Consider the following 24,008-nt stretch of genomic DNA (forward strand, 5'->3'; position numbering starts at 1 on the left):
AATAAATACTAAAGAATGTGCACTACGAGTATCTGTTGTGAATTCCATGAATTTAGGCATTAGCAATGTACGGTCATTGCTAAATGCTATACACAAAGACTACATTACCTAGAAGTCAGTGTGACCACGTATACAAAACCCAATAAATACATATACAAACCACATAAAGCTTCACATATGTGTTTGAAAGAACAAACAACACGAATGGAGGCACTCGGTCAAGTGTAGATTTATTTAAGCTTTATAGTGAAGCTTTAAAACAATAATATGTCGGTGGAAGCTTTCTGACCAATGGTAGTCGCTCATGTTTTGTCACAAGCAGCCAATCGCCGCCGCTGTTCTTAGAAGGCGGATCGGGCGGAGAACTACTGTTAGTTTGTGCTGTGTTTATTGTTAAGGTTGTGTGGATTAGCACTGCGGAACCCAGTTCATTTTCACAATATCAACAATAAAGCTTTAGCATGACATAAAGCTGCACGGTGAGTACTGCTGCGGCCTGTATGGATGCACAACATTAGCGAGCATTCACATTAAGATTTTCCGCATTGACGAAGGCTCGATTAGCTTTAATTGGAGGCCAGTAACAGTTTTAGTTTTGATAACAATAAAGGAGAAATGTTCTGTTCGTGTTCCATCTTACTCGTGGGTTTAGTTTACATTCGTACAGTCCCGTCGGTGTGTAATGTAGCCAAAGCTTCTCCGTGTATTGTCAGTAAGCACCGCACTGCGGGGACGGGCACAGATGAAGCGGCGGCCAGGGGAGAGACGGCAGGGAGGGGAGACAGAGCACAGGGACGTAGGGGAGGCGATGGGGGCCATTTAAAGGGGGCAGCCTCACCAAGAGTTACCAAGTTATAACATTGTATTCATTTTCAAACTGACTGTATTTCAGACGTGTCCAGTGCTACGTGGGAGGACCACCGGTGTGCACAGGAGATAAGTTATCCTAGACACAGAGGAGACAAAAGTGGGACGAGAAACAATGATACAGCACCAAGACTGATCCACTCTCGCTTCTAAGGAATAACTCCATCTGCCACCAGCATCCTCTGGGAATGGCGAACTCAGTGGCCACTTTAGTGGTCCAAACAGAACTCTTACCAGCTCAGTCCTCCTCCTCCCTCTCTCCCTTCCCATCTCTCCTTGGCCCCGGGGAGGATGGTGAGGATGAGGGGGAGAGGGGGGCTCTGGTGGAGGGAGATAAGGGGGTGGTGGAAGGCGGAGAGGAGGTGGTTCTGGAGATGGTGTCATCATCAGTGTCAGGCCCGGCCCAGCAGCCCGAGCAGGCCGACCATCCTTTCCAGTGTCTGGACTGTGGCAAGAGCTTCAGGTGGTCGTCCAGGCTGACACACCACCAACGCAGCCACAACAACGAGAGGCCATACAGGTGTAACCTCTGTCCCAAAGCCTTCAAGGGCTCCTCTGCTCTGCTCTATCACCAAAGGTGCTCCCATTGTTTCAATATTTCTTTTGCAAAGTAAAAAATATATATATACATACTTGAAGCATTAGAATTGTTCAATTTAGTCCAGTTCAAACAACTTGATTCCTGTGAGGGTTATTAAATGCAAATTACATATTCGAATCCAAACCTTGGACTTAGAGTTAAAAAAAATTACAATAGGTGGAGTGATTTTCTTCAAATGTTTTTAAAGAGAATGAGTTGAAATATGTTGCTGTTGTAATCATGTCTCCTATCCATAATGATAGTTCAGTCCCATTCAATAGCTCCTGTTTTGTAGGTCTCACTCAGGGGAGAAGCCTTATAAGTGTCAGGACTGTGGCAAAGCCTTCAAACGCTCCTCTCTTCTCCAGGTGAGATGTCACACAGTCAATTCATGAATAATGTCTTTGTCTGACAACACAGGTGATTTTTGATGACATTTCACTTCTCTGACTATTCCCAGGTCCACCAGAGTGTTCACACTGGTGTGCGCACCTTCCTGTGCCCCTACTGTCCCCTGACCTTTAAATGGAGTTCACATTACCAGTATCACCTGCGCCAGCACACCGGAGAGTGCCCATATCCCTGTGACAGCTGCCCCAAGGCCTTCAAGAACTCCAGCAGCCTGCGGCGACACAAGAATGTCCACCTTGGTCTCAAGCCTTACACCTGCACGGTGTGTAACAAGTCTTTCACTCAGTCTACCAACCTGAGGCAGCACATGAGGATACATACGGGTGAGAGGCCCTACGTCTGCAACGAATGTGGACGCAGCTTCACTCATTCATCAAATCTGGCCCTGCACAGGAACTCTCATTCCAACCTCAGCACAGGAGCAACAGAGGGAAAGAGGGCGACTGTAACAAGTAATGGAAATGAGATAGTGGAAGTAGTGGTGGGGGCAGAGGAAGTGACATCATCCATGTTGACAGACATGGTTGGGTTTGTGAGCCAGCAGGGAGCTGATGGAGTAGGGGTAGGGATGGAGGAAGTTTTCCTTTCAACCACCTCATCTGGCCAGAATCAGAGCCTTCTTCCCCAACTTACCCTCACTTCCTCTGGGGAAGATGCGTGTGCATCTAGAGCCATTGGGACAGAGGTTCACCTAAGCACAGACACTGGTGCCAGTATGCTGCTGTACAGCTGCGGCAGCTGCAGCCATACCTTTGGCACACGAACTGATCTGGAGGAGCACCAAGCCATCCACATGGCTCCAGAACAACACGGAGCCAGTGAGGAGTCTGTGTCTGGGACCGGAATGGAGGTTGGGGATGGGCTGGTGGGAGCGGGCCACCTACTGGCTGACTTTGAGGAGGTGGTGGAGACAACGACGGTGGCTGAGAATGGACACACTGCAGAGGTGCTGCTTGGTCTGACAGAGGCAGACGATGGAGGAAATGCTGTAAGTGACAAGATGAACATGACCGACGCACAAACACAAGGGAAAGTAGAAACAATTGCAAAGTGAACTTAAATGTAGTTTTTATTCCTCTAAATATAATCCCTCTTAGTCTGTAGACTGCAAGGGTGAAATCTCAAGATGTGTATTTTTGATATGTATTACTTCCTTTGGTTTGTCCTCAGAATGTGGGCACCACCCAGGCCCAGTTTGACCTGCTGCAGAGCTTCACTGAGGTGACTCAGAGCTCTGAGACAGTTCAGCCAGAAACCAGAACCATATGGGCAGGGCTGTCATGTGGCTACTGTAATAAGACCTTCAAGACCAGTGGAGGCCTCAACAGACATGTCTCACTGGTGAGAATAACCTTTGTAATTGCTCTACAAACCTGTTGTAATGCTGAAATGTGGTATCTAGGACGCTAGAATGTTGGTTCTTTGATATAAAATATTCTTTCCATCCTGTTCTTCTTTTGTTCCTGCAGATGCATTCTCTATCATCGCAGTCTCGTTCTCAATTCAGCTGCTCGGCGTGCGACCGCTCCTTCCCCCTGCTGTCCTCGCTGCTCACCCACCAGCACTCCCACACACCTGAGCAACGCCTCCTGGCCGAGGCAGAGGCTGAGATAGTGTGCCCCCCTTCCCTGTCTTTGTCTCTTCCCCTGCCCTCATCACCGAGTCAGAGTGACAAGCAGCAGGAAGGGCAGAGGGAGATCCATGTCAATATCATTGCCGTCGGCGAGGAGCAAGAGGAACAGCCAGCCAAACCGACTAAGGCTCCCAAAAAGACAGGGGCAAGCAAGACTGTCCCTGCTGGAGGTAGGGACATTCCCAAAGCCCAACAGACACAAAGCACTTTATGCCACATTTGTATTTGACTTTTGATGTATAATAAGTACTTTAAAATAGGCAATTCTCGCGATGCACAGTTACCCCAAGCCTTACCTAACATGAAATACAATAAAGCAAACAAACAAACACACACACACACACACACACACACACACACACTCTCCAGGTGTCATTCATTCACATGATGGGGAGTTAGTAGAGCGGTCATATTCACGTCGACTGTGACATCATTTTTGATGTCATAATGGGAGTGCTACTGTGGTGCCATTTATTTTTCCTCATGGACAACTGTGACACCAGTCATGATGATTTGGTCTTGCATATTGAAAAATCAAACTGCAGGTTTTATGTTAACTCATCTCCTTCAATGGTTGATGCTGCAGACTCTCTGTCCCCTGGAGAAAGCTGTGTAGAGCTGCCATGACTGAACACTGGCTGAGGACGGTAGATGCCATCTGGCTCAATCTCTTGACCCCTGATCTTTGTTAATGGTTTCTGCAGAAGCCGGTCTGATAGGGAACTTAAGAGATGTCCTTCAATGCATTCTGAAGTTAATGTGTTTCTAATGTAGTTTGGCACGGAACTGGCGTCGAAAATTCCATCGTTCTCCAACGTTGTCTCAAAGTGGTGTAGTGACATCATTCATGATGATGTTATGAATGACTGTGACATCATTCATGCTGTCCTCCACTCCACGCCTCAACGTCCACTCCCATGACAGCTCTGAGTATTCTTTGCCTGACAGAGATATGAGCATGGTGGCCATGTGGAGCCCTGCTCAGCCCACAGGCACAGTAAATCGCCGGACCACCGTGCTTTTCCTCAAGTTGAAAAACGGCAATCCCCACAAGACCCAGAGGAGCAAAGATGAGGGGGCGGAGGGAGGTGCCGGAAGAGACAGCAAGGAGGACAGTGACGAAGAGGTCCGGCAGCTCGGCTCCAAATCCTGCCTCTCAGTGCTTAAGTCCAGGCTTGAGACCCTTCTGTACAGCAGAAAGAGGAGGCATAGCAGCAGCACAGGCAGCGAGGAAGAGGGAGTGGGAGAGGGAAAGTGTGAAGGGGAAGGCGAGTCCCCAGTTTAACGTCTCGAGACCGGTAAGTGTAGCAGAAAGAGATACAGAGCCACACAGTGTTTGTCCTACAGCTGTAGGTACAAACTCAATCTAGTGAGAGCAGATGATTACCACATCTGCTCAGATTCCAATTGTGGACGTGTGTTGTTGCCGTGTCACCTCTTAGGCCTGTTGTCCAGTGTGTTCTCTAGTGTGAGTCAATGATGTCAGTAACGCTGACATTCATGGTGATGTTATTATTAACAACTGACATCATCCATGATGATGTCATGACTGTTATAAATGCGCTACCATTTGCAGAATTGGTCTCTTGCAAATTAAAGGCCACAAAAAAATGTAACTGAAATTAAATAGCCTCCTATGCACATGCCGGACCGCTGACCAATGTGTCTGCCATGTTTGGAGGAGATTGGACGAATGGAACACATGATATTGACGTACAAACACGCAATGCTCTCCAAATATACATAGTTGTACAAGATAATAAAGAAAGATTAAATGAAAAGTACCCTATGCAAAGACCGGACCCCTGAACCTCTGTGTGTGGCATGTTTGGAGGGGATTGGAGGAATGGTGCTAGTTGCAACTGAGAATGTCCATTTGTACTAACCATTATTTCCCATGTTTTATTTTGCATCTATTCTACTTGACAGAAAACTCTTTGATATTTGCTGATATCCAAGAGATTGAGCTTTACAGGCATAAATACTTCAATGGCATTGCAATGCATTCCAAAATAAGTTTCTCCCCCTTTCATGCAGAGAGGCCATACCGCTGCTCAGAGTGTGGAAAAGCTTTCAAAGGCTCATCAGGGCTGAAGTACCACATGAGGGATCACACTGGGGAAAGACCGTACCGCTGCACCGAGTGTGGAAAGAGCTTCAAGAGATCCTCCCTGCTCTCCATCCATCAGAGGGTGAGACACTTCTCCTCTGACAGATTGTTTGCTCCCAGCTCCCAAAGTACATTCTCTAGTTTGCTGTGGAGCCCTCATGGCATTTTAATTTCACTCTTCTTTATACACTTATGGATATACACAACAAATATTTAGTACTACAGGAAATGGAACCCCGAACCTTGCAGGCCTGTTGTGAATCCACAGTCTTAAATAGAGCCACTGCTGTTAGATTGAGGTCATCTCCACGAATTGTAAATCCTTTACATTCTTTCTTTGTTCTCTTGCCTGTTTCTCAGGTACACACTGGTGTGCGGGCATTCCAGTGCCCTCACTGCCCTCTCACTTTCAAGTGGAGCTCTCATTACCAGTACCACTTACGGCAGCACACCGGGGAGAGGCCATACGTGTGTAAGGAGTGTGGCAAGTCCTTCAAGAACACCAGCTGCCTGCGTAGACACAGTCAGATGCACTCGGGACTGCGGCCTCATATATGCTCCATCTGCTCCAAGTCCTTCTCCCAAACTTCAAACCTGAAACAGGTCAGTGCAGTCTTTAGAGAAACATAGTTACACAGTACATCTATCAACCCATGGACATTCAAATCCCAGTGTTTCAATTTAATTTGTTTTTTAACTCTTTTTCTCCACCTCTTGTGTTGTTTCCTTCTTCTCGAGCAGCATGAGCGTACCCATTCTGGCGAGAGACCCTTCCAGTGCACCCACTGCAATAAAAGCTTCACACACTCCTCCAACCTGCAGCTCCACCTTCGCACGCACTCCTCGCGAAAGGACTTCAAGTGCCCGTACTGCTCCAAGGAGTTTGTGATGCACTCGTACCTCCAGAGGCATATCCGCACCCATGGTAGTGGTGTTCCTCTGCCCTGCACCGGGGATGGAGTTAAAGATGGCGTGGCTGTGAAAGCCAGCGTCGGGGGCGTAACAACCACTACAACCTTGCTAAACCCCATCACTTTGGAGACCTCAGGAAACAGTGGCAGCCTGATCGTGTCCCAACCAGCACTTAATATCCCCCCTAACACCTCCCAGAACTACTTCATGATCCAGACAGCCAGCGGCCTGCAGCTCATTCCTCTGTCGTCCCCTGCTCCCGCTCTTCCACCGCCTCCACCACCACCGCCACCTCCCTCACAACCCCAAAACTTCTTCCTTCTGCAGTGTCCCTCCACCAACGGAAGCCAGTCCAGCTTGATTCTGGTTCCCACAACAAACAACCAACAACCAGTCCCGGAGCCTCAGACTCTGCCGTTGCTTCATACTATCCCAGCGCTCCAACCTGTCTTAAATCCCACGCAGGGCCACATCTCCCAATTTCCCACCATGTCACAGCAGCAACAGCAGACCAGGATATTTATCACCAACAACCATTGCAACCCAGACACGTCTGTTGGTATACCGACACACACCCTCTCAGCCAACTCTCTTCTGACCAAACCCATATTGGGAAAAAGCACACGGACAGCAAGAGGCAGACGGGGACGCAAACCAAAAGCCAATCAACAGAAATCTTCACCGGCTTCGGTCAACCAGGCTGAAGCCGCACGTGTGTCATTGTTAAACAGCAATGTGTCTTGTGTCACACAGACTGTTACTGCTGCTAGCCTTTCCACAGAATCGTCACCGTCATCATTCTCCACATCGACATCCACGCTGTCCCAGTGTCCCTTATCAACAACATGCGCTTCTGTGCCAACGTCTTCATCCTCCACTGTTTTTGCCCCCATGGTGAATACCTCAGGACCCCCATCAACAGTAACCATAGTTACACAAGCTACCACCACAGCATCCGTTTCCACTGCTGCCACTACAGGTTCTGAGGAGAAACCTCACACCGCTGTGGGGGAAGTTCGGACGATGGGGACGATGGGGACGATGGGGACGATGACAGGGAAACAGTTTGTGTTATGCTTTGATAATGACCAAGGGACGAAGGATGGTTTGAAAATTGAAGAGGGTGGGGAGTCCTACGTGTTACAGTTTGAAGGAGATGCATCGGGAGAAGCGGGAAACAGCGGAATGGGTGGAGAGGGAAAGTCGCTGGTGTTGCAGTTCAAGACAGAAGGGCAAGATGAGGTAGAAAAGGGCATAGATAAGGGAGGTATGGTGTCACTCCTGCATGACTGGGGAGGAGAGAAGGAGGGAGCGAGACAGCCAGGAGAGGAGAGTCACCAGGGAGAGTCCTACGTTCTCCACTTCCACACTGCGGCGCAGGACAGCAGCCCATCTAGTGCCACCTTCAGCCAAGGGCACGAGAACAGCCTGGAGCTTTCCTGCACAACTACCCAAGGTTTGATGCCCCTCGACGGGCAGGAGGTGGTGTTTGAGCTTGGGGGTGAGACGAAGATGGAGCAGGAAGCCGGGGAGGGTATGCAGATGATAGCCTTGATTGAAGGAGGCGGAGAAATGATAGGAGATGGGTCAGGGTGCAACGCTGCGAGCAGTAGGGTCAGTGACAGCCGAGGAGCCATGGAAGGTATCTTTCAGCTGGAAGGAGGAGAGGGAATTGTTATAATTGAGGTTAGTACAAGTAGTCTGACAGAGGGAGGGGTGGATGGAGGAGGGGAGGCAGAGGGAGAGGCCTCACAGGAGAGTGAGATGAACATGTCGAATGGCAAAAGTGTGGCTGACGGGGCAAATGAAATGACTGCAATGGAACACAGTACAGACGTGCAGACAACTCAAGGCACATAAGGATAATGGACCTAAATCTAAAGAGATGCAGTTCTCAGACTAACTGAAATCATGAGTATCGGAAAGCGCGATTGAGTGTGTGTGAGTGTATGTGTGTTTGTGTGCGTGCATGTGTGTGTGGTAGCACTTTAGTCTATGTGAGGCCTCCTCAGGAGAGAGGACATGCAGTTAGATGAGTACTGTGTCGTAAGGCCATGGTGCCACATAGTAAAATGTTATACATTCAAATAGGTTGTACAAGGACCTTGAAATAGTCCTACATTTATTAGTCTAAATGATACTGTCATTGGCAGTTTGTTTATGAATTTAAGGTTTTTGTGAATAAATGTTGTATATGACCGACTTTCTTCACAAACGGTGACGATAGTAATTATTAATAAAGTTGTGTATATCTTGTATGATTTAATCTTTGGAGTGTCTCTTTAAACGTTTTCGTGTCAGCACGGAGCCTATCGAGGTCGGGACGGTGGTTACGTTGAGTTAGCTATTCTCGTACTCTTTGCGTAACGTGCGTCGTACGTACGCAGGTGGCGTAGATTGATTCATTCGAGAAGATGTGGAGAAGACAAAATGGCGTACACTTAAGCCCAGAATCCCACCGTGCGGAGCTACTTTGCGCCATTCAATCTAAACGTGCAAACAAATGTAGCACAAAAAGAAACTGCGACCTATACCGATAGTTGCCAGCGTGATGTGAACGTGTGTGGACAAGGTAAGCGGGACTAAACAGGCGCTGTGTGTGTGTATGTGTGTCAGGGGTCTGCACCCACCGCTGCAGCGTAATATCCATATAAGGACCTGAATGCGTCCTTAGCTGGCGGCTTTAGCTTTGTTACTTACTGTGCAATGGAGAAATGCTACAAATCCTACATTTAATTCCTCTTCCCGTCTTTGTTTAGACTCTTATGTGTCTGGTGAGGGGGATTAGATTGACGTCTGAATTCATGTGCTATAGTATAAATTGTAGAGTCATGCACATGTACAGTATACTGGCCCATTTCATACACTCCGCTGCAGTGTCCATTATGAGACAGATATAATCAGTCTTGTCGTCTTTTCCTATCTTCTGTAGGGTCCCTGAACACAACGTTTGGATGTCAGTGTTCCTGTCTGACTGTGTAGAGAAGGTTGTGCAGCAAAACGCCTAAACATGGTGAGGCTGGAGCTGGACCAGTTGGTGATGAGGAGGATGAAGGAGGGGGACATTGAGATGGTCAAAGCCCTCATCAAGGTTTGTGCATCACAGCCACTTTATTGTGCTGTTTATTCAACCCTGTTGCTGTTTTCTAACGTGCATCAGTGTCTCTGCAGGAGGGCTGCGAAGGCACAGAGAACCGTCTCATTCTCCACATCCTCACTCGTCCACTCTGCCTCTTCATCCTGGCCATTCTCTCCTCAATCCTCCGCTGCGTTGTCCACTCCTTTGTGCTGGCCCTCGCTCTTCCTGTTTTCCTGCTTATCGTCTTCCTTAAGATCACCATGCCACGGGCCAGCGGGGTCCTGGGTAGCAGCCGCCCTTACTGGGACTACGTGGGCAGCAGCTATAGAGGGGCGCAGGACGAGACGCTGCAGAATCCCTACTGCAGGATCAGTGGCAAGACACCGGTGATAAGAAAGGTTAGTATGCTGTAACGTGTCAGCTGCCTGCTTTGTTTGCCGCTAAGCAAATATTGCAGTTCCTGTAACAAAGCATTATTTATGTTATTCAGACAAGGCGCAGAATTGGACAGAAAGACAAGGAGAAGGAGAAAGAGGTGTCCACAGAGACGATCAGCCCAGAGAGGGAACAGGCAGCCGGGCTGGTCTGGGTGGCAGACTGTGACACTGAGATCCTGGGCTGCGTGTTCCAGGAGGGAGAGAAGCGAGCGAGCATCGGGAGGATCTGCAGGTTGGTGGTGGGCAGCTGGTACCGCAGGGAAGGCCTGGGGAGACTGCTGGTCCAGAGCCTGGAACAGAGAGAGAGGGAGTGTGGGGCCTGGAGAGTCTACGCACACGTTCCCTTCCCCTCCAAGGTGGGGGAAGCCTTCTTCAGGAAGCTGGGCTATCAGCTCTTAGGGGAGGGAACTGATGAAGGCGAGGATGAGGAGTTGAAGCTGGAGACTCCAGAGAGCGGCTTCCTGGGATACCCCCTCACTAAGGTGTTCTACAAAGACTTGTGAAGCTGGATTCATGGAGGGGTGACCGAGGTGAAGGGGAGAGAGAAGAGAAGTGCAAACTGTTGAACTCCACTGATGGTAAAACCGGCATTGCTGCATTATGGTCAGACATTTGAGCTAATCATTTATTGAACCTTTGTGTTATTTATGTTGGTATTATATTTATATTTATTTGACTGTTCTCATTGTCGATTCTCTATTTTGAACCCTGCTGAAGTTTAAAGCAACATCAGACTTTGATACACAAGGTTAAGCGTGTCAATCAAGAATGACTCGGGCATGCTGCTCTTCTACAGTTTGTACTGAAATCATTTATGTAAAATGTTTGCTTCTCTATCGTTTGTGTGGTTATTTAAACAATCATTTCAAAACAGAAAGCGGTGTGTGTGTGTTTTTGTCTTTGTGTGTGCGACCATACAGATGTGTCGGTGGATTTACTGTATAGGAAGCTCATGCGGTTTATGTCAATCTGCAGAATTCTTTCTACACGCAAGTCGCTTTGGATAAAAGCGTCTGCCATCGTACACACCCACAGTATGTACAGTATGATTGCTTATTCTGCTAAAATAGCTCTCCCTCCCTCTGAACACTGTCGCTGTGTTACAAATCCAACTTCTGCATTTGTGAAGACCAGTGATGATGCAACACAAGTCAAAGTACCAAACATTTGTCAAATGTATGGATTAAAAGCCATTGCATCATAGAATTGTAAACTAACAGCTTGTCAACCAATAAAATCTTTCCTTTGCTCATTAAAGTTATAAATTGATAAGTTAAGGTAAAAAAATGAAACGATAATTAAATTCCCCAAGTAGTTAAAAGAATCAAATATGGGTTAAAGTAGTTTCGACTCACCCACACGTACACACTTTGAGAGTGTGTATGTGTGTGTGTGTGTGTGTGGTTTGCAGGTGAATGGCAGACGATGTGACTAAGCTCAGGCCTTTTTCTGAGGCTAATATGGTTAACAGCCCTGGCTCTTACATTGTGACTCGACCCGCCTGCTAACCTCAGACACTGTCACTATACCAGCGGCGTGCTACAGTTAAACACCACAGGATGTTTGTACTCTGGTAATGAGTGTGGGAAAGAGGCACATCGCACCTATTGTGAAAACAAAGACCAATCTATTTCCGTTAAAAAGCTTAATCACTCGTGCACTATCACTATGGTGACAATGGCTTTCCTCTCATTATCTTTGATTAAAAAGCATGCAGCAAAACAGAAAAACAACAATAGGAGTAACATGCATGAGTAAGTGTGTGGGCAGGCCATTTGGGCCTTGCAAAAACAGATTTTTTTTCTTGTGAATTTTGTTGGTCATCGTCAGATTTTTTTCTACATGACTGGCAAAGCGCAGACACCTGCTAGCTGAGCCTCCACCCGCCTGATCTGGAGCTATTATTGTTGTCAGGAAACAGATGTGAATTCACGCCACTGGAAAGAAAGTCTGTTTGTGACTGTGGTCATGTGCGTCTGCACGGTATGGCTGTGTGTGAGTATGAGTGTGTGTGTGTGTGTGTGTGTGTGTGTGTGCACGTGCAGGGTGTGGGCGGGTGGCTTTCGGAAAATATGACTTGGCATTTCCTACAACCGGTTTCTGCCCCTGACTATGGGTTAAATGCACAGCCATGTCTGGCCATATAGTACGCCACCACACTCTCACAAACACACAGTGTGCACCAGAGTCGTGTGAGTGCACGTGAGCATTCATGTGTGACTGTGAGATGACCTTGGTCAACTGTGGTCAAACTGACGGAACTGGATGGGAAGTGGTTGCATATAGTTTGGCATCCAATCAACCTCTTGAAGTCGGAAAGGCACATGCACACAAGATCAAATTTGCAGAGATCCAGGTTTAGTGGACTGTCAGAGTAATGCAATATGATGTGAGGTTGTTCAGAGCATGCAGACACACACACACACATATGAATTATTTTAAATTTTGGGGCACCACACAATCATAGGATAAATTAGATAAATTAGTTCCAGATGAAATATAACATATAGACTGTGTTAATGACATACTCATACACAGATGGCTTACACACACACACACACACACACACACACACACACACACACACACAGATGAACTCCAAAAAAAGCTGCCATGGGAAACGGTGAATTCCCCAAACCACAGAGTGCATGAGAGGGTGAGGGGAGTCATGGGAAAGCAGGATGCCTGCATGCAGCGCTACTGGCTGAGCAGACGGGAGCAGAACTAAAACAGACAGAGAAAAGAAGAGAAGAGAGAAAACAATTCACATTTTGATTTGGCAGGGATAGACAACAATCTGATGGATCAAAGGCTGCTGAGTGACACTGATCCACACACTGTGGTCAGTCAGCTGGGCGGCCAGTCTAGCAGATACATTTGGGGAGAAAGGTCGATTACAGTTCTGCTCCCAGCTTGACAAAGTTTGGGAAAACCCAGATCAGAGGCGGACGTAGGTGTCAGGGACTCCGACTTCTGGGAACGCCCATGGCTCCAGCAAATCTGGGATTCTGGGTGGGTGGAGGGGAGACTTGCTAGGTGGAAAGGTTGAGTAGCAGAATGGGTCAGTGGTTATCCCACAATGCATCAAGGTGAGCCGGTATTTGAAAGTTTTTACTTAATGATCTGGGAAAACCAAAGTGGAGGGATTAGTGACTGGGTGAGTCCTAAGTGTCTGGAAAGTTCCAGCCAGTTGGCTCAGTTTACTGACGTATGTAAAAAACTCCAAAGGTTATAAATCACGTCAAACACTTAGGGATTCATGTGTGGTTACTGATCATGTTCTAAATCTGCTGTGTGTTATAGAGCCCCAGAAGGAAATCCTCATTACATTATGCCCAATTAAAAAGTTTAAATTTCAACCATTATTTGCAAGAAAGTCATTTTTCAGCACAGATAAAGATGTTGTCCACCTAATCGCAACTGCACGGTTCACTTCTTACAGTATACAGTATGTTTTGCATTATCATACACTCTGAGTCACTCCCATCCCCCAGACATCATTTTCAAAAATCTCTGTCCAACCAGAGGCTGTCTCTCATGTACGCCGGCTGTTTAGGTTAAGAAGAGGTATACGTTCTCAGTTCCTTCCCCCAACACACATATAGACACTTTCGCTCTTTGTCATTTACCTCCATTTATTACCCACGCCCGCGGATTGACTGTCAGCAAACCCATCTTTCGAAATGATTGCAAAACTAGACAGGTGAGCAAATTTATATTTGACACACATAATATACAGACTTCAATATATGTGCATAATGTGTTTAATGAGGAAAATATCTGAATTTTTTTCTAGATGTTGCATAAAAATTAATACAATAGGCTGTTAATGAGTTCCTATTATAATAATCATAACGTAAACATAACCTCACTTCTGAGCATTATGAAAGGGTTTCAGTATGAACGATTGATGAAGTGTCTTGGTTTCACTAAAAGTTGTGAAACTGAGAGTGAGTGAAAAGGAGTGAGCCGGCTGGCTTTTTCTGACCGTCTACCCTTTACATTTGGTTAACCACAAGTTTTACATGACTTAATTGTGCACATTTATTTGAATAGAACTTACAGTCTTATCTGAAGCACTGCAATGGTGCATGTTAAACTTTACAATTAGCACTTTGACAGAGTTGGCAAATACTTCTGGGACGTGATGGTTTACAAAGTAGCCCCACTAAAGAGAATGACATTGTTTGACTAATTCTAAATGGATCTTTGGTGTTTTGAAACAAACCCCTATGTATCTTCTTTGTGTTGGTTGGTTTGTGTCCACTGTCCTCTGTTCCACATGCAATCATCAGTAGTTAATCTGCACCTTGTCTCCACTTGTCTCAGAGTTCTTTTGCCCCGGAAAAGGTTCACCTTCCATTACAAGAACGTGCGCTGGGCAAAGGGTCGGCACGAGACGTACCTCTGCTTCGTCGTGAAGAGGAGAGTGGGTCCAGACTCAATGTCCTTTGACTTTGGACACCTCCGCAATCGCATTGGCTGCCATGTGGAGGTGGGTAACACAGGGGATGATGGAGAGTGGGAGAGATAATACTGAATTGGATGAATAGCTTTCTGTTTTTCACTCTCTCTAGCTGTTGTTCCTGCGCTACCTGGGAGCTCTGTGCCCTGGACTGTGGGGATGTGAAGGTTCCGGACAGAGGAGACTCAGTTACTCCATCACCTGGTTCTGCTCTTGGTCCCCCTGTGCCAACTGCTCCCAGAGGATAGCCCAGTTCCTCAGCCGGACCCCCAACCTGCGCCTCAGGATCTTTGTCTCTCGTCTCTACTTCTGCGACATGGAGGACAGCCGTGAGAGGGAAGGCCTGAGGATGCTGAAAAAGGCGGGTGTGCACATCACCGTCATGAGCTACAAAGGTGGGGAAGTGTGTGTGTGTGTGTGTGTGTGTGTGTATTTTCCCTTGTGATCCTTACAGTCACTGGTTGCAGCTCATGTTTTATCATCAGATAGTAGTAGTGATCTGTTCTTGTACTTGGTCTTCAGACTACTTCTACTGCTGGCAAACCTTTGTGGCCGGGGAGAGCAGATTCAAAGCCTGGGATGAGCTGAACCGAAACTCTGTTCGCCTCACCAGGAAACTGAACCGCATCCTCCAGGTAGGACCAGTGAAGATAGAGCTGCAACAAAGCACCATGACACTGTGACGTAACATGCTGATGTTTCTCTTTCTTTAACAGCCATGTGAGACGGAGGATTTAAGAGACGCATTCAAACTCCTGGGGTTTTGAGAGAAACTGCTGTGACCTCATCTGATGGCATTATAGTAAAAAAGACGCGTTGATGTCGGTCCATCACTACAACAACTTCTGAACTGAGATAAAACAAGACAACAAGCACCTTGTGTTGGCTTGTGTTGGCATGTAGCTGCTTGTTCTTTAGCATTGTTTAGCATTTGTAGCATTATAACTCTGTGAAATAAAATAATATACCATGTTACATGCTGTCCTTTGCATTCTATTGCGTAAGACCAGGTGTCCTGACTTCACTGCCTACTCCAATCAGTTAGTATATCAGGTCGACGCATGAAAAGTACTTACATATACACTATATATTTAATTTAGCTAACTAAATACATCAAATCAGATTCAATTCAGAATCTGGTGATCTGTCAATGGGTGTGGCCTGCATGGATCATGTGGATCGATACAAGTCATTCTATTTTCATTCTTTTACTTACAGTTCAAAGGTTATAGGCCAAAACGTAAAAGTGGTGATTACAGCGCCACCATCAGGCCGACCTGTATCAAACTTTTATAGATTCCAACCTGCCAGCCAAGTGGAAATGAAAGGGGCATCTCCAAGTTTTTGAGACATCCTGCTGAAAGTCAAACAAACCGGTGAACCAACCAAAACCATAACAAACATAACAAATAGTTCACAATAAATAACCAGCGCTCCTAGAAATTAATTTTATATATGAAATGTTGTGCATAGCAAGTAATCGAAACACAATAGGTTAAAATTGCTATAGATTCATATATGTAAAGTCCTGAGACACTGAAACATTAAATCGTTTCCAAATAACAACGTTGTTTACTCGTTTCAATGCGCACTACGAAACCGCCGCTTGTGCGCATATACGCCGTCCATTACGGTCACGTCCCCGTTAATGCACCGCCACCGCCATACCGTCACCACCATCACCGCCGGCACACACACACACACACACACACCGAACACCGACTGACACCAAGTCAAGATGGCGAACGAGGGTCAGTCCGAGTACGAGTCGATCCTGTGTGTCAAACCTGAAGTGAACGTGTACCGGATTCCACCGAGAGCATCTAACCGGGCTATCAGGTAGACGAAGCGGCCTAACGACACACACTCTAGTCAGTGCGTCTGCGAGAGAATCCCCTCCACGGTGACGTAACGTAGCATGGCGTGTGTGTGTGAGTGTGTTGCTTGTTTGCGTTGTGCGTTTCTCCAAAAGGTCATAGTAAATAAATGTTTGTGGGTTCCGCCTGCACACTCACATCAAGATGGAGGATTGGCTTAATGTGTGTGTGTTTGCTTCCATCCAATGGCGACAGAGGAGGAAGAATATAACACTGATTAACAATCAAAGTGAGAACGGAGACGTGACAGGATAAACATTTATGCTCCACATGCTTCTACTCTCCTTCTTCGACCTTTAAGGGTGTTTAGAGAAGAGAGGGGTGATTCAGTGTGCAGGGTAGAGTCCCAGCATCTGGAGGAGGGGGGATTCATGTCTTGCTCAAGGACACTTCAGCAGGATGGATGCTGCTTGGTTACGGATTGCGCAGTTTAAGCACAAGGAGGTCGCCCAGCAGCTACAGAGCCCATTTAAGATTGAGGTGTGATTTGGTTGGGAAAAGCAAAACAGCAGCGTAGGAATTCAAACGACACACGCGCTTGGCTGACGAGCGACCATATGTGTAGTGAAGTAAGAGTGATGATGTAATATTACCGCCTCAGGTTGGACTGAGAACACCTGACTCACGTTTGGGTCCCATGTCCAGCTGGAGAACTGAGCCAAGGACGAACACCATGTGTAAAGCTCATAGACCGTCCCCTGTCCTCTGTCCTGTCTCTCTGTCCTGTCTGTTGTCCAGTCACACTTAACTGATCTCATAGTTGTGCTTGTCCATCGTAGGGCTGCTGACTGGAAGCTGGATTCTCCTGACTGGACGGGACGCATGCGTGTTACAGCCAAAGGCAAAGTGGCCTACGTGAAACTGGAAGACAAGATCTCGGGTGAGACAGACAGGACCAGGTCATTGTGTACTGGCACTGCTGTGTTATAAATCATCCCTCCGTCATCCCTCCCGTCTCTTTTGCTCGTCTCCAAGGTGACCCAGCCCACACCTTAACTGCTGTAGTTTCAAACCAAGCAGCTTTATTATGTCTTCCTTTCATCCTCCATCTATGCCTAGCAGGGTCTAACTTTAAGATTTGTCTGAAGAAATGTGCATTTAACATGTTTGAATGAAACTCTTCATGAATATAGTCCTGTTGCCTGTCGTCCTGATCCACAGGGGAGCTGTTTGCCCAGGCACCCCTGGACGAGTACCCGGGCATCGCCATGGAGACGGTCAGCGACTCCAGCCGTTACTTTGTCCTCCGTATCCAGGATGACAACGGTGGGTGATGTTTGACCCAGAGGCTGCTGCTCCATCATATGAACCGCATGCTGAGCTCTCACCATTGGGCTTTGTGTTGTTGTGCTCAGGCCGCAGTGCGTTCATAGGTATCGGGTTTGGAGACCGAGGTGATGCGTTTGACTTCAATGTTGCACTGCAGGACCACTTCAAGTATGTGGGGGATTGATTGTAGTTTATTGGCTCACATTATATTTGATCATATTTGCATCTGTGACTGATTTTTCTTGTAACCCTGTCTTCTCCAGGTGGGTGAAACAGGAAATTGAGCTCAAAAAGCAGGCGCAGGCTCCAGACACCACTCCTAAACTGGATCTGGGCTTTAAAGAAGGACAGACCATTACTCTCAATATAGGGGTAACCTCTTTGTTTTCTCACCGCTCTTTGTCTTGTTAAGATTTCAATTTCAACCCGGATTAAGTACAATTTTTCTAATTGGTTTAGATTTTACCTCAGGTGTAAAGGTGCAATGAGGTCGACTTGGTGTAATCCTGTTATAAGATCTGGTTTGATGGGTTGCCTCCAGATTGTCACCTAATCTGCCCTCAACACAAATACACCCACACACACACACACACACACTCACCAACTCACCCACTTCTTGCCTCTGCTCTCTTATTTTCTAGCAATCGAAAAAGAGGGATAAACCTCGTCCACAGAGTTCAGGAGGCTTTGGGCTCCTCCCCCCTCCACCAGGGGGCAAGCTAGCACCGCCCCCCTCAGGCAGATCCACCAATCAGAACACACAACCACCTGCAGGAGGAAGTGACGCTGGTATGTAATTATAACGCTTAAGTATGGACATCCTGCGAGGTCACACACATCAGCGTCTAGTCTTTCTGCCTTGTGGTGTGTATATGTAATGATCTCTACTTAACACCAGTGACAAAATTGTAAATCCTGGACCACAAGAAAATCTCCTTGAATATTCTGAGTTTTCTTATATAATTATACAATGATCACAAAAAAACGAGTTTGACAGTTTGCACCTGGAATCTCCGTGAAATTTTTTAAATTGGAAATGTAGTGGAAATGTATTTACTTGTATTTTCAACTTTTGTCTTTCTTTTATTGTTTAATCACCAGGTTTCCTGCTAGACCTGGACTCCAGTAACAGTAACTCAGTGGCTCCATCCAACCCAAGCGCCACAGCCGGCTCTGACCTGTGGGGCGACTTTGACTCTGTATCCCCGAAGTGAGGGGAGATAAATTCACTCTTTCTCTGTATTATCGTTCTATACATTTATGCAGCTCTTTTTACAGCATATTTTCCCCATTATGGGGTCGTATATCTCTCCCTGCCGAGCAGGGTTAGCCCCCTGTGCTAGTTTGTTTCAGTTTAGTTTTGTTCCTCGTGTTAAGCTTGAACCACAGGCCAGGCCTAAGAAGTATTGAGAGCTGTCGGCCACCAACTGCACCAACTTTCAAACTAAATTTCCATTTATACGCCTGAATTCCACTTTTGTCTGCTTTCCACCTTAGATGTATTGTTTCTGTGAGAGAAATATGATCAAGTGACATAATCAGAACTAATCTGATAATGAAATACAATGAAATATAATAATGAATGAGTTTTATGTACAGAGAATATTTATTTTTAATGTGTATATTGTCAGTAGTTTGTAATGATTGTCAGTGGTGTTGTCACTTGTAGCTTATTTTTGTCCAAGTCTCTAGCTGGGGACTGACTATATGCACTGACTGACAGGCGAGTCTGCCTATGTAGTTAGTAATGACCTAAGTCTACATTTAATGCAGAGACTGTCCTAATATTTGGCTCGGTATTATGTTAAAATTTGCAACCAGAGATTCTACTTTAAGGGAACCTGTCAGGCTGTGACCACCTCATCTAATATCTCTGCTCTCTGGCACTCTCTAGTGGGCTCTTGTGGCTCCACAGTATCATTTTCTGAATAAGGACGTGTCAATTTTGAGCTTCAGCTGTTGAACATGTATTTCATTAGGAATGGGCCCCCGTCACTATGTGCATTGTTTCAACTGGTGGACATTGTAAATCAGAACACAAGACCTGTGAGAGGGTGTTAGCAAAGGAAAGACTGTCATAAAGTGCTTTTATCTCTGCCTCTTGGGGCAGGGGGGATGCTTGAGCCCGTGTTATGTCATCTCTGCTCAGCACGGCTGTTAAAACTGTGACTGGGTGAGTCATTCAGGTCATGACCTCTCGCTCCTGCTCAATGAATAGGCCTGTGTTTCTGCGCTGTCCCGCCAGTCTGGGCAGGAATTAATTTCCCTAATACTTTATGAGGAGGTGAGCGTGTCTAAGACCTTAACTACAACATGTTGTACTGTACAAACACATTTTTGACTGTGAACTTCTAATCCATGTTAGGATATAAATGTAGGTACTGTAGTGCAGATGATGCAGTGAGGGACCAAGGTAATGCAGTGTGTTTTGTTGTGGTGGTGGTTGTTATGTGAGGAGGGATGTTACACTGATATTACACATGCACATGTGTTGTGACAGATGCACAGTGACATGTGGTGGAATGACGATTGTTGACTGGATCACAGAGTCGATGTGAGCCTGTAAGCCCCAACAGTGTTTGTAAGTGTGTGTGTTTATGTTTACTGTCAAATAATATGCATTTCTCCTCGCTGTCACTTGTTATTCACAGTGTATATGTGTATGGAAATGTATATGCAATGAAAAGATATCAACTTATGGCCATAACTTATTTGTTCATTCTTTTTGTGTGTGAAAATGAATTCCTGAGACAAATGTCAAACAAGTCAACACAATAATCAACTCCTGGGCAAATTCATTATATTATATTGGATACAATGGTGCACATGATATTGAATTGTGAATGAGAACGTTACAATCCACAACAGAGTGGGTGTTTCATTGACACCAGTGACTCATCAGTGCTGCTATAGGCCCATTACTGCAGTACGCTTCATGCATCATAAACCGTGGAAGACATGATGTGTGTCCAACAATACACAGATGAAATGAGCACAACTCCCAATATTCACACACAATTAAAAGACTAATACATAAACAGATATGACTCAGCACACGTGTATGTGTGTGAGAGAAGGTAATAGACCACCTGGTGTTGAGCAGTGGATTTATGGTGTTATGGACTGTTTTTATGACAACGCCCCTGGGTTGTGTGTCTAAGGGTCTCCAATCCTCAGAGGCGGCCACACTGCCACCCTGGGCTCCTCAGGCCCTGTTTGCCCAGGTTTTGCGGTTGCTACGGACATAGTCACATCGTTTCTGATTTGTTGAGCGCTCGAGGCGCTTGGGCCATCCGGACAGCTCTCTGCAAAGTTCAGCTGTACAAAAGAGAGAGAGAGAGAGTGTGAGGGACGATATTTCTTTGAACAAATGCAAAGTGTGAAGTTGTATGCAGGATAGCGGTGCTTTCAGTGTGAATACAGTGTTCCATATAGATGATCTTACCTTTCCTGTACTCATCCTCATCGCAAACTGTCCTCATACAGATCTCATTATTGATCACATAGACACGAGGGAGGCTGGGTCAGACACAAAATAAAGCATCGTTACACAGAACACATGCTGACCATATAGATACTGTATATATTTAACCCATAAATGCATTGCTTATAGATATTGCATTTCCAGATCTCCAAAGACCAGATGTGTACCTTTTCATTCAGTATAATCTCATCTAACCTACATGTTGTATATAAAGGCTGCAGCCTCAGCAACATTTAGAGTAAGTATCCCAAGGTAAGGCTGGTGGGTAAATAGCTGACTCTCTAGTATCTTCTATCTTATCTGTATAAAATATAAAATAGAAGAGTTTTTGTAGAAAGAAGGCAGATCACCTGTACAGACAAAGTGAACCTATACATTTCTTTATGGGGCGCTGAACCGAGTACATCCTGGTGCAAGGGTACATCTCCTGCCTGCAGCCTGCAGACACAGGAAGTACCCGACATAGTGAAATAATATTACACACAATGTCAACACATCATTTAGAAAAGGATGAATGTTTGCGCCGAGAGCATACGGGGACATGGGCAGTTTAGATCTGGAGTAACTCACTGGATGGCAAGGTGGGGGGTGCAGGTGTCTCAGGAGGGTCTAGGAACAAAGAAGCAAAGCACCATTAGATTGAGAAAACAAGTGGCCTGTGACTCACAGACTGACAGATGTCATGCAAATGCCTCCATCTCGAGTGTGACTTATGAGAAGAAGAGCTTTTACCAGTCTGCAGGTCTTGGGCTACAGCTGCGAGCGCTGTGGAACAGAAAACCACATGAGGGGAGTGTTTCACAGCATAAAAACAAACACATGGGGACTCAACCATAATTAAACAGGATGATTTGTGTGTTCTGTTTGGCAGAGTTACCGTGGAAACTGCAGAGGAGCAGGACCACTGGAAGGCTGCCCATTTCTCCAACTTGTAAGAGGTAAGCTTTACGAGCTGGAGGAAACCAAAGAGGAAAACAGTCCGGGTGATTTCACAGAGTGGAACTGTTCAATATCCTCTCTCATGATTTGTGTCCTGTTTATGTTTCCTTTAATCCGGCTGCACATGAAAGCACCCAACATTCCAGCTCACTGTAATGTTTTCCCAATGTTTTGCGCCTGCTAACCAAATAGATGTGTAAAGTAGTCCTGTGTTTTGGATAACACAAGTTGTCAATCATTATACACAGATTTACCACTTTAATAGGTACGCCTGCACACACTGACGCAATGCAATTCTACCTCTGCAAAACTTCTATAGTTGTTGTTAGGTATTGATTCAACTATAGTCATTTGTCAGGCTGTAGTTTGTGGCTGTGTAATTTTCAAAAGCTTTATATTGAGAGGAGGTGTTCCTATTCTTGTGTCTGTGAAGGGGATAGAAGTAAATCTTACACACACCTTTGAAACTAATACACTCCAATGTAACGTCACCACTCACTACAGATCAGTACCCGCTCATACACAGCAACAATGTATTGCGCAACATTGATATTGAGTCTTCAGTATGTGCTGACATGGTTACTGACACCATGCAAACTGGAGTAATTGAAGAGTAACAATAAACTCATTATAAATTATAAACTAAGAATGACTGAGTTTGGATTGATTTCATACATATAGCACAGATTGAGAACCACTGCATTAGACTGCACAGGTGTACACAAAAACAGGCAACTAAGAGCTAAAGCACAGTGGTTTTCCTGTATTTACTCGATTGCTCATTTACATCCAGACATAGGAGCAACGGAGCAACTGAAGAAAAGTGTAATTATAAACAACATGATGCTTCAAAACTCTCTCCATCCGTGAGAATCCAGTGTTTTGTCTCTGCCTCACCCTTGCCTCTCCCTCCCTTTCTCCTTGCTTCTTCTCTCTCTCCCACCCTGCATCATTCCTGGCGGGGTGTGTCAGTGTAGCTAGTGTCCAAGACGTGCGTTCTCTCTAAAGAATGTGTTTTCTGTGCCCTGTTTGAGCACCACTCCACCCCTCCAGTGTTACAGTCTTATTCTTTTCCACGTGTCCATTTCTGCTTTCCAACCGTTGGTCCATCATTGACCGCTCTGACCGTGACAGTTTGCTAAGGAGTTGTATTATCCTGTCTTTTCCTTAGTGATAACCTCACAGTCATACGTTTGCAATTACAGAGTTTAAGACTCCTGGTTGCGCCATTCTTGATGCGTTCATTCATGAGATTGACATTTTTTCCACTTCTCATACTCACTCCACTCTCCCTGCAACCACACATCACATAACTTTACAAATGACATTCTGCAGTAATGTTAATCAGTCCAGCATTCACGCCTACACTCCATGTTTATATCTAATCAGCTCCAGATATCATCCATGAACATGAATATAATCTGAACGCCTTAGTTCCCCTGCATCACCAGATGTTCTACTGTCTACTGTTTTTCTACAGAATGTGTTAAGATCATTTCAATATAAAAGAAGCGTATTTGTCTCATACTCACAACTTTTGCTGTCGCCCAGAAGTGCTTTCCTTTTCCTTCTTTCCCCTCCTTCTCCTTCTTTTTCCTTCTCCCTCCCCCTCCTCCTCCCCCTGTTCTCACCATCATTGTTTTCTTGCTCCTCAATTTTTGCCCCAATCTGGTACACATTTAGATTACAGCTACAATATTTCATGGGAGAAGTGTATTTATTGGTTCCCATAGACAGTGTTTATGGTCACAGATCATATAAACTATGAAGCAGACATTTTATTAGGTAGATAAAAAAGTTCCTGTGTTTCATGTGTTTGTGCTTCAGTGTCTGATCACTGCACTGAGGCAGACATTTGTAATATACTAGATAGATAAAATGAGTACAGGCAAACAAAGTATGTGTCTGTATATATTGGAGGAAACTCCATCCAGCCGACTCAGGT

The 24,008-nt window shown here is 45.8% G+C and overlaps 5 protein-coding genes across 5 annotated transcripts; 4 read left to right on the plus strand and 1 right to left on the minus strand.

Annotated features, from left to right (window-relative positions):
* The first annotated feature begins 343 nt into the window (after positions 1 to 343).
* Positions 344 to 8,422, plus strand: znf628 (zinc finger protein 628). The gene is made up of 9 exons (XM_076154710.1): positions 344 to 479; positions 893 to 1,444; positions 1,743 to 1,815; positions 1,908 to 2,846; positions 3,029 to 3,199; positions 3,328 to 3,661; positions 5,529 to 5,683; positions 5,962 to 6,204; positions 6,343 to 8,422. Exons 2-9 carry the CDS (start codon positions 1,056 to 1,058, stop codon positions 8,371 to 8,373), a joined length of 4,335 nt encoding a protein of 1,444 aa, XP_076010825.1. The 5' UTR covers positions 344 to 479; positions 893 to 1,055; the 3' UTR covers positions 8,374 to 8,422.
* A 153-nt stretch (positions 8,423 to 8,575) lies between these two features.
* Positions 8,576 to 10,895, plus strand: nat14 (N-acetyltransferase 14 (GCN5-related, putative)). Its single transcript, XM_076154711.1, has 4 exons — positions 8,576 to 9,085; positions 9,446 to 9,604; positions 9,685 to 9,990; positions 10,083 to 10,895. The coding sequence occupies exons 2-4, from the start codon at positions 9,524 to 9,526 to the stop codon at positions 10,530 to 10,532; spliced, it is 837 nt and encodes a 278-aa protein (XP_076010826.1). The 5' UTR covers positions 8,576 to 9,085; positions 9,446 to 9,523; the 3' UTR covers positions 10,533 to 10,895.
* A 2,684-nt stretch (positions 10,896 to 13,579) lies between these two features.
* Positions 13,580 to 15,452, plus strand: aicda (activation-induced cytidine deaminase). The gene is made up of 5 exons (XM_076154713.1): positions 13,580 to 13,732; positions 14,359 to 14,524; positions 14,607 to 14,889; positions 15,017 to 15,129; positions 15,211 to 15,452. The coding sequence occupies exons 1-5, from the start codon at positions 13,713 to 13,715 to the stop codon at positions 15,259 to 15,261; spliced, it is 633 nt and encodes a 210-aa protein (XP_076010828.1). The 5' UTR covers positions 13,580 to 13,712; the 3' UTR covers positions 15,262 to 15,452.
* A 705-nt stretch (positions 15,453 to 16,157) lies between these two features.
* LOC143003924 (adaptin ear-binding coat-associated protein 1-like) lies at positions 16,158 to 20,333 on the plus strand. The gene is made up of 7 exons (XM_076154712.1): positions 16,158 to 16,333; positions 17,151 to 17,251; positions 17,533 to 17,637; positions 17,727 to 17,808; positions 17,904 to 18,012; positions 18,282 to 18,429; positions 18,742 to 20,333. The coding sequence occupies exons 1-7, from the start codon at positions 16,233 to 16,235 to the stop codon at positions 18,852 to 18,854; spliced, it is 759 nt and encodes a 252-aa protein (XP_076010827.1). The 5' UTR covers positions 16,158 to 16,232; the 3' UTR covers positions 18,855 to 20,333.
* Positions 20,334 to 20,429: 96 nt separating this feature from the next.
* On the minus strand, positions 20,430 to 23,680 carry mfap5 (microfibril associated protein 5). The gene is made up of 7 exons (XM_076154752.1): positions 23,596 to 23,680; positions 22,002 to 22,076; positions 21,857 to 21,889; positions 21,695 to 21,733; positions 21,475 to 21,562; positions 21,086 to 21,159; positions 20,430 to 20,958 (listed from the first exon to the last, which is right to left on the minus strand). The coding sequence occupies exons 2-7, from the start codon at positions 22,042 to 22,044 to the stop codon at positions 20,846 to 20,848; spliced, it is 390 nt and encodes a 129-aa protein (XP_076010867.1). The 5' UTR covers positions 22,045 to 22,076; positions 23,596 to 23,680; the 3' UTR covers positions 20,430 to 20,845.
* Between the last annotated feature and the right edge of the window lie 328 nt (positions 23,681 to 24,008).

Source organism: Genypterus blacodes, unplaced genomic scaffold (genome assembly GCF_046128005.1).
Source record: "Genypterus blacodes isolate CSIRO-AG114 ecotype Tasmania unplaced genomic scaffold, CSIRO-AGI_Gbla_v1 ptg000063l_1, whole genome shotgun sequence".
Taxonomy (NCBI): Eukaryota; Metazoa; Chordata; class Actinopteri; order Ophidiiformes; family Ophidiidae; genus Genypterus; species Genypterus blacodes.